The sequence below is a fragment of the Canis aureus genome, chromosome 19 (genome assembly GCF_053574225.1).
Source record: "Canis aureus isolate CA01 chromosome 19, VMU_Caureus_v.1.0, whole genome shotgun sequence".
Classification (NCBI taxonomy): domain Eukaryota; kingdom Metazoa; phylum Chordata; class Mammalia; order Carnivora; family Canidae; genus Canis; species Canis aureus.
In genome coordinates, this window is record NC_135629.1 from 49,825,286 (window position 1) to 49,840,538 (window position 15,253).

A 15,253-nucleotide genomic window follows, 5' to 3' on the forward strand; every position below is an offset into this window, starting at 1 on the left:
TACAATATACGGTTCAATAAATAGAAAAAAAAAAGTTACAAAATGACAATGATTTTGTCCTTAATTACAAGAGAAGAAAAGACAGGGGGGTGATGGGGGTGGGACACTCCCTCCTCCCCGGGCCAACACAGGGCAAGGGAGACCCGAGAGACAGCAGCTGATATTCAGAGCCACAAATAGAAAGGAAAAGTAGAGGGAAATCCGGGAAGAGAGAGTAAGATGAAGGGGTGGATCAGGGACACAAAGGAGGAGAAAGACAGAGCCAGAGCCAGAGCCAGAGCCAGCCAAGATGCCGACCTCTCTTCTTTCCAGATCTGGGCTGGGGGTCCCTGGCTCTCCTGGGCTTGTCTCCCCCAACACCAGGTTTGAGGACAGCATGAGCCCGGCTCAGTTCCTGAGCTGTATGTCCAGTGACTAGCAGGTAGGGGGTGGGACAGCAGTGACCCCTCGAGGCTGCCCTGGGACCCTGGCATCCTCAGGATTGGGAGTCCTGGCCGGACGGGGTGGGGGTAGGGGGGTGAGGTATGTGGCTGAGGCCTGAGGCCTCTTTAGATCCTTCAGTGGGGATGAGCCATCGGTACCAACTGGGCAGCCTGGCTCGGGCACAGGGCTGCGGAATGGGGCCCCTGAGGCAGTGAGGGGAGGGTATAAAAGGAGATGTAGACGCCCTAACCAAGTCCCTAACCAAGTCCGCGGGCCACTCAGAGTGGGGTGTGGGGAGGGTCTGCTAAACTGACTTTTAAGAGCCAGTTTTTGGAGAGTCCTGCCTCGCAGCCCCCACCCCTAGCCCCAGTCCAAGCCAGGCCTGTGAATTTGGGGAGGGAGAGCTTGCCTATTGCTTTTGGGGTGCCCAAGGCGGGGTCATACCGGCTGCCCAAGCACACACTCCCTTCCAGGCCTCTGGGTGGTGGTATGGCTTCTGATCCTTGCGTCTCGCACACTCGCTCGCACACTCTTAGGCACGCATGTGGCAGGACGCGTCACCCCCCCCCACCCCATGTCCCCTCCTCCAGCAGGGCTTGGGGGGACAGCAGGCAAGACCACCTAGCTCCGGCCGGGCCCCTTCCCTGACATAATACTGAAATGCCACACAGGCCTCCAGCGGTGAGGCCCCTGATGGAGAGAGCTGGTGCCACAGGAGCAGGGGCGAAGGGGGTCCCCGCCGCTGCCGCCCGCGGCCCCTCAGCCGAAACGCTCCCGTACCAGGAGCATGAGCTTCTTCTTGCCCTTGTAGGTCTGTTTCAGGTTCTCCAAGAACTGGGCGAACTGCAGGTGCCCATCAGGCGCCAGCAGGAAGGTCTCACGGGCCTGGCCCAGGAACTCGATGAAGTCGCCATAGTGCCGCGGGCTGATGTGCGTGAGGCGGGAGTGGCTGGTGGCGATGTAGGCCGCCACCGCGGCGTCCAGGAGCTGACAGAGCGGCGCCCGGTCGGCGCCCAGCGGCTTGGCGGCCCGGCGCGCCCCCAGGGGCCCCAGGCCAGGTGCTGAGAGGGTCCAGCGGCGCAGGATGTCGGAGAGCATGGGGGCGCAGTGGATGCTGCGGATGATGAGGGGGACGATGGCCGAGAGCTCGTGGCGGCCCAGCGAGTGGCTGAGCGAGCAGGCCCAGAGCACGTCATTGACGGCGGGGTGGCTGTCCTGGTTGAAGGCGATGCTGAGCTGCGCCAGGGCCAGCGTGGCCAGCTTGTAGGCCCGCAGCGGTAAGCCGCGGTGCTCCATGTAGCGGGCCACGGTGAAGAGGTGGGCATGGCCCAGGCCGCCGGCCGCGGCGTCCAGCACGATCTGGTAGGCTGCCTCGAAGGCCGCGTGGTTCTTCTCGCAGAGGGTGAGGGCGGGCAGGGCGCAGTTCTGCGGGTCTTTCATGGCGCACTGCAAGGCCAGGGTGCGCGCACAGGCCCAGAGCTCCTCCCGCCGAGGAGCATCCAGCTGCAGCCGCGACAGCGTGGCATGAGTGGTGCCCGTCACCGCCACGATGGTGGCAGCCTCCACTGGTGTGAATAAGGAGTACCAGTTCTGCATGATATTCATCAGGGCTTGTGGGCCTGGGGGAGGCAGGAGGACAAAGCTGGCCTGGGGACCGCATGGGTGTGCACGGGTTTGTCCCTCCCACCGCCATCCCCACCAGCCAGGGCTGAAGACATCACCCCGCCGCTTCCACCCCAGGCCTGACAAAAACTGCACTTCACCTTGCCAAATGAGCAGGGGGCAGCTGGGAGGGGTGGGAAGAGCATGCATGGGACTACACTTCAGGGTGACTGTCCCTTCTCCAAGCCACTTCAGCCTGGTTAGCCTCCAGGCCTCTGTCCAGCTGACCCCCCAACCTGCAGCCCTGCCAGCCTAGCCCTGAGCACGGGCCTGAGCCAGGGCAAAGGCCCTGCTTCTCTCTCGTGCCTGCCTGCTTCCAGGGTCACTCGGGAACTCTCACCGATCTCTGTGGCGCAGCTGACCAGCCAACGCACCATCTCCCTCCGCCGCCAGGTCATGGTGTTCAGGGTCATCCTCATTACCTGCAGGACAGAAGGGAAGAGAGAAGGGCGTTACCCCAGAACCTTGCGCTGGCCATCGGAGGGGGATCGAGGGGGATCGCCATCGGAGGGAGATTGGGATCCCAAGGGGCCCAGGAGACTAGGAAGTTAAAGCCATGTGATCTGGATAAGTGGTCCCACCTCCTGGGACTGCAATTTCCTCCTCTGTAAAATGGGGATTAAGAGTCTCTACCTCCAGGCTCTTCTAGGAAATGAGTGCAGTTTTTCAGGTAAAGAGTCTGCACAGTACCTGCTGTTCCATGCTTCGTGTCAGCAGATTCCCTCGTGGCCCCAAACAAGGCACCTGCCCTGTCCCCACCTTCTTCGGGTCCCACCCCCAACAAGCCCCTACCCTACTTGCTCCCCCAGACCCCCTCTCCAGGTCCTGTCTGGTGGACTCTGCCTTCTGGAAGCTCCTAAGGAGGGAGGAATGGGTCACCTCTCTAAAGGACCCCTCCCTTGTCTCGCCTCCCACATACGCCTGAGGATGGTTCCACGCCCCCACAGGAGGTTCTTTGGGAGGAACTCCCTAATTCCACCTTCTGCAGGTCCCCTGCCTGCCGGTTCTCCCTGGGCAGGTCCCACCCTATCCTGCAAGCCTGCCCCAAACTGTTCTCCCTTCTCTTCCTTCACTTTGGCCTCACTTGGAGGTCCCGCCCCCTCCGGGTCCCACACCCCGCCGCCGACGCCCCACCTACAGGCAGCACCCGTGCTGGTCTCTGACTTGCCCCAGCAGGAGAGCCCTTGCCCGGCCCCTGAGGATGGCCCCAGCTCGCAGGCCCTGCCTCAAGGACTTGCAACCACAGACCTGGTCTGCAGAGGTGCTTCAGAGCACCCCCCGCCTCCGCCCCCCCCACCCCTTCCAGCAGCACCCTTTCCTAGGACCTTTCCCTTCTAGGCCAGTTCCTGGGCAGCATCCCCCCTCCCGTCCTCCCTCTGTCCCTCACCTGCAGGCCCAGCTCCAGCGCAATGCCCAGCAGCGTGGTGTCGGGAGGCGCGCTGGCCGGGGTGGCCGTTTTGCAGGCGTCCTGCGCCAGCTTGAAGAGCAGGGCAGGCGAGTGGATGTTCTGCTGGATGGAGCCCAATACCGCATGCAGCCACTTGGGGTCTCCTGGGGTGCAGGGAGGGAGGAGGGCTCAGTCAGCACCCCTGGCGCCAGCCCCTGCTGCTGCCTGACCTGTTCACACAGGTTCCTCCACCCAGGTGTGCGCGTGTGAGGCGGAGGCACCCGGCAGTGGTTCTGGGAAGATCCAGACCACTCTTGGCACTCCCTCTCTTCTCTCCTCTCCCCACCACCCAGTGGAGAAGGCCACCTCGGGACCCCTCATGTTAAGGGCAGTGATTCTGGACCCAGAACACCGGGGTTCAATCACTAGCTATGTGATGGCTAGCTGCCCTGTCTGTAAAATGGGTTATACTGATGCAATGGTGCCTGCCTCACAGGGCCTCGGTGAGCCCATACTTGAAAGGCTTTAATGTGCCAAGAGCTATAGAAATGTGAACTTTTCTTGCTATTATCACTGGCTCAGATCCTACAATTATCACGTCAGCCACACAGGCTTTCCTCTGTTCCTCAAACTTACAAGGCACAATCCAGCCTCAGGGTCTTTGCACTGGCTCTTCCCTCTGCCTGGAAGGCTCTCCTAGCCTGGACTGAACCCTCCCCAAAGTCATGGGAAGCCCTAATCCCCAGCAGGGTGGTATTCAGAGGTGGGGACTCTAGGAGGCTTTTGGGTTTGGGCGGTGTCATGAGGGTAGGGCACCACGATGGCATTAGTGTCCTCCTGAGACGAGGAAGAAATTGGGAGCTCTCTCTTCCTCTGCATTGTGAAGACATGACAGGAGGGTGGCTGTCTGCAAGCCAGGAAGAGAGTCCTCCCTGGGAACCCACCATGCTGGCACCCTGACCTTGGGCTTCCAGACTTCAGAGCTGTGAGAAAATAAATGTCTGTTGCTTAAGCCACGTGGTCCGCAGTGCTTTTATGGTGGCTCAGGGTGACTGGATGCCAGACCTTGGCAACAGCTCTGCTCTCTTGGCTTAAGCCAAGCTTGCTTCTCCCCCTCCGTGGCCCTTGTTTCCTCCTTGCCTACTGCGTGACATCACTAAGTGTTTGACCTCGTTTAGGGTCTGTCTGCCTCCCCCTAGAATGAAATGCCACAGGGCACGGAACCTGGAACAGTGTTGTTCAGTCCTCAACACCTGGGACAGTGCCTGGCCCATCTAGAAAGTGCTCAAGGAAAACTGAAACTTGCTGAAAGGATGAAAAGAAGAGGAAGGGATGAGGGAGAGAAGGAAGGAGAAGGTAGAGGAGGATGGTGGGGGAGAGAAGGGGCAGCCGCCGTCCTCACCCTTGGCAGCTGTCAGCATGGCAGAGGCCAGCTCGCACTGGCGTGTCTCCAGGTGGCCAAGGATGAACCAGCGGGGGAAGCGGTTGCTCATGATGGAGTCCAGTGGGTTGGGGTGAGGTTCTCCAGCTGGAAATGCTGTCTCCAGTACAGGCAGCCTGGTGGGGGCAGAGGAGGGAGAAGCAAGCCCATGGTGACAGGAGGTTGGGGTCTCCTGCCTCAACTGGAGGAGCCTCTCTGCTTGGGCAAGCCAACCCGCAGGCATCCAGGAAGGCGGAAGATGTGTGTGCAAGATGTTCACTGGAGTACTGTTTGTGCTTATCACTTGGAGGTTGATTAAATAAACAATGCTCTATCCATGCATCAAGGACTGATAAAAATGTGAGGAGACTGCTTGGGTCCTGATGCAGCCCCCTAGTGGTCCTTCTGTCACCCCCACTTTCCTTTCTTACTCTGCTCCAGCCACTGTTCCCCTCAATATCCCTCAAATACAACCCGGCAGTCCTACGACAGGGCCTTTGCATATGCCTGGAACCCCCTTCCTCAGACATCCTTGCAGCTTTTCCCTCACCTCCCTCAGGTCTTTACTCAAATATTTTTCAGTGGGTTCTTCCTGGCACTCCCACCTGTGAAATTCCCACCTCCCAACTCTTCCCATACCTTTTTTGTTGTAGGTCACCATCTGACACACAATAGTTTACCTGTTAGTGAATTTATTTAATAATTATTTAAAATAATTTATTATTTTATCTCCCTTACTAAAATATCAGCTCCACGAGGGCAGGCATTTGTGACAAGTTTGTTCACTGCTTCATCTCCAGCAGCCAGAACAATGCCCAGTACACAACGGGTGGTAGGACAACAAATGTTTTTGGAATGACTTTACATGCCCGCTAGGGTATGTTGCTAAACGGCTCAACTCTACATACGTATTTTGTATTTAGTAAGTTCCTCAAATTCGTTAGATATGATCAACAGCATTCAATTAGCAGCAAGACTATGCTGGTTTCAAATATTATCGAAATCTCTTCGACATGTGACTTTGGACACACCTTAAGCGCATCTATGTGTAAAATGAGGGCAAACATGTTTATTTCTCTAGGTTGGTAAGGTTACACAAGGTAATGTGAGTCATAGATTTGGACCAGGGGTCAGCACCATCTTAAAAATTTTTTGCACCGGTTCAGACAGTTAATATTTTTGGCTTTTCGGGCCCATTTGGTCTCTGTCACAATCACTCAACTTTGCCATTACCACGCAAAAATAGACAATACATAAATGAATGTGCGTGGCTGTGTGTCGATAAAACTTTATTGCTGGACACTGAAAGTTGAATTTCATATACTTTCCATGTGTCACAAAATAGTCTTTTATTTTCAAACGCTTTATATAAAAAGCCACTCTTATCTAAAGGGGTAACAAGTGCCAAATCTGGCCCATGCACTGTTATGGGCTGGTGCCTACCTGCTTTAGAAATTGGAGCTCTTCACAGATTACTCTTTCTAAATATTCTGGAATGATGCACTCTAAGTGGTTAATAGAAATCTCTGGGTGATGAGATCAGAGACTGGGGACAGAATTCATCTTATTTGTTGGGCATGGTGTACTACCCAGAGGGCCTTTTAAAATTTTGCTTCTGTGATCCGTTGGTATAAATGAGAAATTATAAGTTTATTCACTGCAATATTTTTTGGGAAATAGCATCAATTGTCTATCAACTCTAAATTGGTTCTTTATGGTACATCCTAACAACAGTTCACATGCTGTGCAATACAACCAAGCCTTTAAGATGCACATTCAGTGAAAATAAGGTGCAAGACAGACACAGAATGTATCATGGGTGTAAAAGGGAGACCAGCCTTCAATTTCCAGATTACGGGTTTGCAGAAATCTCGATTCTTATGGGATAGAGAAGACGACAGTGGTGACACTGCTTGTTTTTAGAGAGATTTGGCTAGGTTGGACAAAAGTGTTTGGAGAACAACTCTGAATCCTGTGCCATGTGGCGCTCTCTCAAATTCAAAATAATAATACTCGTGTATATTTAATAATCAAAAGCACGGGGCAACTTGGAATGCCAGCCTGAGGGCGACTGAAGTAACCAAGTTGTGGGTTCAGGTGGGAGGATGGGGCTCCAAGGGCGACTCTCTCCCTCCAGTGCTGCCCATTCCCAGGGCCGGGTTCCCAGCTGCACATTCTCACCTCATGGCTCGCAGGGCCAGGCGGTAGGCCAGGTCGGGGTCGTGGGGCAGCAGCGCGGTGAACAGGTAGCGGGCACAGGTGTGCATAGGGACGCTCTCTCGGAACAGCACCTCACCGAAGCCGCTGAAGGGACCCCCTGCAGGGGCATGCTGAGCTCAGCCCCCAGGTGAGAGCTCATCTCCACCCCTCCCAGAGTCTCCTGACGCCCCAGGCCGAGTAGAGGATGGGCTGGCCCCGGGATAGAGCGGCTAGGGCTAGGGGCTAGGGAGCTCCCGGAGGGTGAGGGGCTGGGACAGAAAAGCGCTGGAAAATCCTTAGGAGACCCTGGGCACCCCTTGGTGGCGGACAGGACACAGAAACAAGGCGGACCGGAAGGCGGAGGAGGGGCTACACTTGCTCCAGAGGTGGGGCCTCACAAGGACTAGGCTCCTGGACTCCAAGGGGGGCAAGAGGCGGGGCCTCTTCCCAGCCAACAGTATTGGCTGCCAGCACTTTCTAGGGAGCGGAGCCAAGGGCTGATCTCATCTGTCAGGCACTGCCAAAGTAGCAGCGAATTGTAAGGACCAGGAGACGAAGCCTCCGGAATCCAGCAGCCACCGGCCACCAGAGGAAGGGGCAGACCCCGCCCCCCGGGGAGAGCCAGCCCCGCCCCCGGGGAGAGCCAGGCCCGGGGGCGGGCCCTCACCTTCCAGCAGCAGCCCCGCCTGCTTGCGCAGCACCTGCACCAGCCGCTCGTCCAGCTCCACCTCCTCCAGCAGGGCCAGCAGCTGCTCCTCGCTGCGCACCACCTTGTCTTGGGCGTACAGCCCCTCCGGCAGGGCCCGCTGCTGCCCCAGGCCCAGCAGAGCCACCTCGAGGGCCAGCGCCAAGTAGGACTCCCCAGGGCTCCCGGGCACCGGCACGTGCTGGTAGGCCGCCTTCCGCTTCTCGGGGCCTGAGTCTGTGGGAAATGGGTACCAGGGCTGCTGGAGGGGGATGCTGCCTCCTTCTGGCAAGCGAAGTCTGTCAGCTCCTGGCACTGGTCAGGGTGCTCTAGGCACTGGTCAGGCCTCTGCGAGGCCAAATGTAGGGACGTGACCAAGGGTAAGAGTGTGGCCCCATTTTCTTTTCTTGGGGCACTGGGCTGGGGTGGGGGAGGGGAGGGGGAGATGTCCCATGTCCACCCAGGGGCCCCAATGTGGGTACCTGGGTAAAGGGCGAGGGTCTCCTCCTCTAGGCGGCAGGCTTCCAGCAGCGCCCTGCAGAGGCAGCCGATGGGGTCCAGGGGGTGGCCCACCCATCCTTCCGTGTTGGTGATGCAGGTGTTACCTTTCTGCAGCAGCTCTGCACCCAGTATGAAGGGCTCAGTGCCTGCCCACCCCCAAGTCTGGGGCGGGGGGGCTTCTCTCCTTGAACCTAGCCCAGTCTCCCAGCACCCGCCCAATGCCCATCACCCAAACACCCACCCAGCAGCCGTCCTGCCTGCCTGCCCCGGTAAACTGTAGCAGCCCTCACCTCCACAGCCTTGGCCTCCTGTCCCACAGCCAGACCTCGGGTGGGCAGTAAAACTGGGTGCTTTCTACAACATCCCCCCAGTGCCATTCTCTTCTTAATCCCTTCCATCTCTCCCCAGTGCTAGCAGCTTTCAGGGCACCATGTGTCCACTTGTCCCTCTCTGAAAGCCCCATTCTCCAATCTCCTCCCATGAGCCATGCTCTCTCCTGCCTCTGGGCTCCTGCCTCTGCTGTTCCTTCTACCTGGAACACTGTTCCACCCTCCCCTTCTTCTGTGAGAAACTCCTATACATCTGTAAGATCTCAGCATAGCTCTCACCTGCTCTGGGGACAGGGGGACTTTCCCTGTACCTGTAGGCCGGGACAGGACTCTGCTGGGGTCCCAGGTCCCCCAGGGTTAATTTCCTGACTACTGACCTATCAGCCCAACCCATCACCCTGACCATAAAACTGGTGGCCTCCTTCCTTTGGTCCACAAAGATTTTTTTTTCCTAATACAAATCTGAATTTGTTGCTCATGTTTAAAAATGAGTAAATTGCATATCACCTAATCCAGATTTCTGACCTGTCTTGAAAACTTGGAAGATCTGGCCAGACTGGGTTCCTGAAAGACTTGTGATTGGCACCCGCCCTGTACCTCAGGTCTGGAAGCCTAGAAACTGCGAGTCCCAGGCCCCTTTGTGGGAGGCCGGGAGGCTGGGATAGGATGAGGCCCTGATTCTCCTGCAGCCTCCGTGAGCAGGTGTGTGGCTGTCTGCAGGGCACAGACATGAGGTTTTGCTAGCAGGTTCTGAGTGCCCTCTTGGGAGTGGCCCCCCAGTGGGGGCTGCAGCCTGCTGAGCTCACTGGCACCCCAATCCCTGTGCTTCTGAGGTTCAGGCTCTTGAACCTGAACAGTGGCTTCCCTAACTTTCAATCCCGCAGCCCTTCTGGTACTTTTGTGAGCCCTCAATCTCCTGTATTAAACATTATTTTTAGGCACACCTGGGTGGCTCAGGGGTTGAGCGTCTGCCTTTGGCTCAGGTCATGATCCTAGGGTCCTGGGATTGAGCCCCACATTGGGCTCCGTGTTCAGTGGGGAGCCTGCTTCTCCCTCTCCCTCTGCCCCTGCTTGTATTCTCTCTCTCGCTTGCTCTCTCAAATAAATAAATAAATAAATAAATAAATAAATAAATAAAATCTTAAAAAAAAATCTTGTTGGCTCAAGACTCCTTCAGGTGGTCTGGTTTTCCTGGTGGGACCCCAAGAGGAACCCACAGATGCCAGGGTTGCCACAGTGCCCCACAATCAGCATTGGTGTCTACAGCCCCGGGGGGAATAGGACAGTCGTGGCACCCACCTTTTTTTTGCTGCTTGTAGCTCTCAAGCTGATGCCGCCGCTGGAGCCGGAGAGTGTTGACGATGGCACCTGCCAGCCGCAGGGCCTGGCGGGGGTATCCGTGGGCACGCAGGGTGTCCACTCGGGCGCAGGCAGTGGGGAAGGGCTCGCCCAGCCACAGTGGACGGCCCTGGGGATCAAAGGTTGGCTTTTCACCACTGATGGTGCCCGTGAGACTGGGGCCGTACGAGTCGCTGGCCAGGATCCTCTGCAGGTGGGCGTCACTCCAGTGCAATGATCCCGCCTGCAGGGCGCGGCCGAAGACGGTGTGGCGGGAACCTGTGGCCACCGCCTCCTCTTCTTCCTCCTCTTCCTCTGGGCCTGCAGGAGAGGCGCCCACATGGCCTGGTGAGGGGGCCCTGGCTGAGGCAGGCTCCCCTTGACCGAGCGCCAGCTTGGGACTGGACTCTGGGTACAGCAATGGGGGCGGGCATCATCTCCCTAAATCCTTTAAACAGCCCTCCAAAGATGTGTGTTCACATATGCGAATGTGTTGGGGTAGCTATTGTAGCCCTTTGTGCCAATGGACCATGGAGGGTGAATAACTGTCCGTGTCTCTCTGTCCATCTTGCCCCCTCCCCAGACTCTATTCCTCTCCTCCTCCCTCGGTCTCTGTCCCCATCTCCCATCCCTCTTTCTCCTGTCTGTGTCTTTCCCTTTCCCCAGCTCTGCCTCTCTCTTCTTGATATCTTTTTCTTTTTCTCTCAGTCCCTCCCCCCCACTCCAACCCCACCCCCACCTCCATGGCCAGGAGGAGGCTGAGTCAGGAGACCAGTCCAGAATTACAAGGCGTAAATCTTAAGCATTTCACTTCATGTGCTTCACACTGCCCATGGCCCCTGCCTGGGCACTCCCTCCCTCCCGGTGGGGAGGATAGGCAAGGCTGGGGGCCGTCTGCTCTCCCCTAGAGCACCATGATGGTAGGTGAGGCCGTAGGCCAGTATTCTGGGGGGATGGCAGGGACCCTCTCCTACCTGGGCTGACTGCCACGGTGGGCTGCAGGCTGGGTCCGTCGAAAGAGTAGTTCCCCTCTTCCAGCGGGCACACATCCAGCTTGTCCCACTTGCCAAGCAGCTGGAGCCAGCTCGCCCGCTCCTCTGGTTTGCAGTGGGGGCTCAGGACGACACACACCCACAGGGCCCCTGGACAGGGAGGAGGCTCAACAGTCATTCCAACAGTAGCCGCACACACTCGTGGAGTGCCTACCATGCGCTGGCAACTGGTCTCTGCTTAGCCCTCATCTCTAGTCTCTGAGGTTGGAACTGATAGTCTCTTCACTTTACGGCACAGAGAAGTAAAAGTAGTTGCTCAAGGTCACACAGCTGGAAAGTGGGAAGCCAGGATTCGAACCCAGGCTTCCAGACTCCTCTTGCTATTTTTTCCCCCTATAGCACTCACCACCCTGTCATTACAGGGGTCAGTAGACCTCTACCTGTGGATAAAATTGAACCTGCCACCTGGTTTTGAATTGTCTGAAAGCTAAGACTTACTTTTGCATTTTTATTTTTATTTATGTATTTATTTATGTATTTATTTATGTATTTATTTATGTATTTATTCATTCATTCATTCATTCATTCATTCATTCATCCATCCATCCATTCATGAGAGACAGAGAGGCAGAGACACAGGCAGAGGGAGAAGTAGGTTCCATGCAGGGAGCCCGATGTGGGACTCGATCCCAGGACTCCAGGATCACGCCCTGGACTGAAGGCAACGCTAAACCACTGAGCCACCCGGGCTGCCCATTACTTCTGCATTTTTAAATGGTGGGGGAAAAATACATCAGAGGAATAGTTTGTGACCTGTGAAAATTATATGAACTTTCCATAAATAATGTCTGTAAATATAATTTTATTGGAATGCTGCCCTGCCCAGCTGGTGGCATGTCTGTGGCTGCTTTTCTGCGGCAAGGGACAAGATTGAGAGGCCCTGACGGAGACCAGTGGCCCACAAAGCCAGAGTGACTAGAGGCCATTACAGAGAAGGCAATAGGACCTCTGGACTAATGCGTCTGTACTTTTTTTTTTTTTTTGTCTGTGTCCCCTACTGGAGTGTCAGCTCCACAAGGGCAGGGTTTTAATCTCCCATTTCCCAAAGCCCGGCACTCAGGACAGCACCTCCTGCATCCGAGGTGCTAATGACCACAGGAAGGATCCAGGGGCCCGACGCTAATGTCGCGGTGAGCACGACCCGGTAGCCAGAGCCCCCAGGTCCACTGTGCGCCCGGGCCAGGCCTTACCCAGCTCGTCCCACAGCTGCCGGCACTTGTCGGTCATGCCCGCGCCCTGCTGCCGCCACAGGGCCAGGCGCGGGTCCTGCAGGAACTGCTCCGTCATGAGGATCAGCATGCGCGCCCCGTTGGAGTCCCGCATCCGCAGCATCTCCCGCACCTGTGCCGGGAGGGGACGGGGACAGGGGTGGTGAGGAGGCGGCGGGGCGCCGCGCCAGGGCCTTAGGTCCCCGGCCCGCGTGCCCGCTGTGCCCGCCGTGCCCGCTGAGCCTCGCAGCACCTTGCAGAACATGGAGCGCAGCTGCTGGCTGGCGCCGTAGTAGCCGCCGTTGGACAACAGCTGCTTCACCTGCTCCTGGATCTGCTCCTCGTCCAGGTGCCAGCAGTTGGCGTCCTCGATGCCCGCGCCCGCCGTGGGGTCTGGGGCGCCTGCGCAGAGGGAGGAAGCGGGAGGCTGGGGTTTCCCCTCTCCCAGCAGCCCCATCTGCCCCCAGCCTGGATCCACCTCGGTTCCACCTCGGTCCCACCACGGTCCCAGTCAAAGCCCCTCCCACTCGACCCTGCGGTCAATTACCGTCAAGGTCAATTACCGCCAACTCCACATTCACCCCCCGCCCTACTTAGCCATCCATCGGCTCACCCCATCCACCTTCCCACACCAGCAGTTCACCCCAACACCCCATCATCCACCCATCGCCATCCTCAACTATCCATCCGTGCCACCCACCGCTCCCCCACGCCCCCACTTCCATCCTGCCCCATCCTCCCACAGCCTCTTAGAGCTCCAAACCCTCCCAAGAGCTCACACCACCTCCCGGATTATCACCCACCTGTACCCCACCCCTGACACCCACCAACATCCACACATACCCTTCATGCCCTCCCCACCTACACTCCTGTGCTCTTGGGGAACCCCCAATGATGATGATTTCCGAACATTCATCTGCCAGGGGCCAGGTCAGGTCCAGGATTTGCCACTTAGTAGGTGGGACCTTGACTTCAGGCAATGGCTTCCCCCCCACCCCCCACTCAAGGATCAAGGGGCCCTGAGGATTCCAAGACGGATGCCCCGTGCTCAGGCCCCCGGGTGCCCTTACCGTGCACCAGGTTGATCTCAGAGCCCAGCAGGAGGATCTCGTCTGCCAGGCGCTGGGCAGTGGGCAGCACCTCGGTGTGGTGGGCGCTGATGAGGTACTGCACGAACTTCTGCAGCTGGTCTCTGTTCATCTGGGACAGCGTCTCGGAGATGGGCAGCCGCAGCTCCACCTGGCGGGCATGCCGAATTCGGTACAGCGACAGGGCCACCACATGGGCACAGTAGAAGAGGTCACGGTTGTCACAGCCACAGCTCACAGACGTGATCTTGCAGCGGTCAAAGCTGATGGAGACGTGGTAGAGGCGCTCCGGCTCTCCGGGGCCCCCCAGCTCCCGGATGTTTCCGCTCAGATGGAACCCTAAGACCAAAGCCAAACCAGTCGCCGCTGTGTCAGCCCAGAGATGGGTGCTCGTCCACAGTGCGCGGCAAGACCCAGGTGCAAATCCCATGGAGTAACCTGGCGCAAGCCGCTTAACCTCTGTCCAATGTGAACCAATAGTGACATCTTCCTCATGCGTTTGTAAAGGATTAAATGAGCTAATATTTGGTAAGTGCTTAGAGCCCTGCAGGCATACAGTAAGTCTTAAATAAATGCTTATTCCTGCTCTAATTCTGAAGAATATCACAGTGAAAGGGGCGCCTGGGTGGCTCAGTTGGTTGAGCCTTTGGCTCAGATCGTGATCCCAGGGTCCTAGGATCTAGTCCCGCATCTGGCTCCCTGCAGGGAGCCTGCTTCTCCCTCTGCTTGTGTCTCTGCCTCTCTCTCTGTGTCTCTCATGAATAAATAAATAAAATCTTAAAAAAAAAAAAAAAAGAAATCACAGCGATGTTGTTGAAGGTGGTTTTCTCAGCCCTTGGGTTACCATGGATAGGGCCTGGGCTCTAGGAGCCCGGTAACTTCCTGGGAAGATGCCCAAGGCCTATGACACTTGCGGGTGAGGGGCTGATGTGGCAGGCGAGGGGCCAGGCCACCCCATCACCCCCTGCCCCTCCCTGGCCCCTGGGGAGCCCAGATGCCAGGCTTATCCAACTGGTTGGGCAGCTCAGGCCCCAGCCGGCCCTGGCTGCGTCATGCCGAGAGACGGCGGCTTCCTCATACCGGTTGAAGATGGCCAAGCCTGTGGCGGGCTGGGCCATGTCCAGGCAAAGGGGGCCCCCAGGCTGACAAGGTTCAGGGAGGGTCATCTTGGCCAAGCCCCTGCCTCCAGCTAGGAGACGTGGCATTTCCACATGGGAGGTGGAGTGTTCCCTGTTTTCTGGCGCAATCTTGACATGTCCCCTCCTGAGACCCACTACCTGAGGTCTAGAATCATCTTTCACCTCTAGCTCCACACCTCTGCCCCCTACCCTCATTTGGACACCACTGCTTGAGGTCTAAGACCACCCCTCACCCTGATCCAAACTTCTGCTCGAGGCTCCCACCTACACCTCGTTGCCTTAGGTGTGAGACCATCCCTAAACGTCTGATCCCAACTTCTACTTGAAATTCTCTGCCTGAGGTCTAAGACTCCTTCTCATCTCTGGCTCTAAATCTTTGCCTCCAACCCTCCCCTAGGCCCCTGCTTCCAAAGGTCTGGGGTCATTTACCTCTGGTTCTCGACCTTGGTCCCATAGCATCCCTGGGTCCCTCTGCCTGAGGTCTGAAATCTCTTGCTTCTGGTTTGCAACCACTCCTCGGCGCTGCTTCAGAGCTGCCCTCCTCCGTGTCACCACCTCTTCTCCCACCCACCAGTCTAACTGTCCAAGGACTCTAGGACCACCTCTGCCTTTAGCTCAGAATCCTGTACCCAAACCCCATAGTGGCCCTCCACCTCGGATCTAGAAGTAACTTAAGTCCTCCACCCTTCCCTGGTCCCTGCCGCCTAAATTCTGGAACCTCCTCTCCCCTGCTTTCTGGTTCACCATCCTTCCCCCCCGCACCCCATCCCCAGCCCCATTTAAGTCCGCTGCCTGAGGTCTAGGCAGATCTCTGATCCTAGG

General features: G+C 57.2%; 1 protein-coding gene across 3 annotated transcripts in view; it reads right to left on the minus strand.

The window, feature by feature from the left end:
• ZSWIM4 (zinc finger SWIM-type containing 4) overlaps positions 1-15,253 on the minus strand; it is a 25,434-nt gene continuing 10,181 nt past the window's right edge. For all 3 annotated transcript variants that reach the window (XM_077859705.1, XM_077859704.1, XM_077859703.1), the window contains 12 exons: positions 13,275-13,631; positions 12,458-12,606; positions 12,187-12,337; positions 10,919-11,086; positions 9,906-10,265; positions 8,259-8,396; positions 7,759-8,013; positions 7,074-7,209; positions 4,875-5,029; positions 3,473-3,636; positions 2,426-2,507; positions 1-2,042 (listed from right to left, as the gene is read on the minus strand). In XM_077859705.1, the coding sequence (XP_077715831.1) occupies positions 1,183-2,042; positions 2,426-2,507; positions 3,473-3,636; positions 4,875-5,029; positions 7,074-7,209; positions 7,759-8,013; positions 8,259-8,396; positions 9,906-10,265; positions 10,919-11,086; positions 12,187-12,337; positions 12,458-12,606; positions 13,275-13,631 (2,975 nt within the window). In that variant the 3' untranslated portion in view covers positions 1-1,182. The remainder of the gene's footprint in view (positions 2,043-2,425; positions 2,508-3,472; positions 3,637-4,874; positions 5,030-7,073; positions 7,210-7,758; positions 8,014-8,258; positions 8,397-9,905; positions 10,266-10,918; positions 11,087-12,186; positions 12,338-12,457; positions 12,607-13,274; positions 13,632-15,253) is intronic.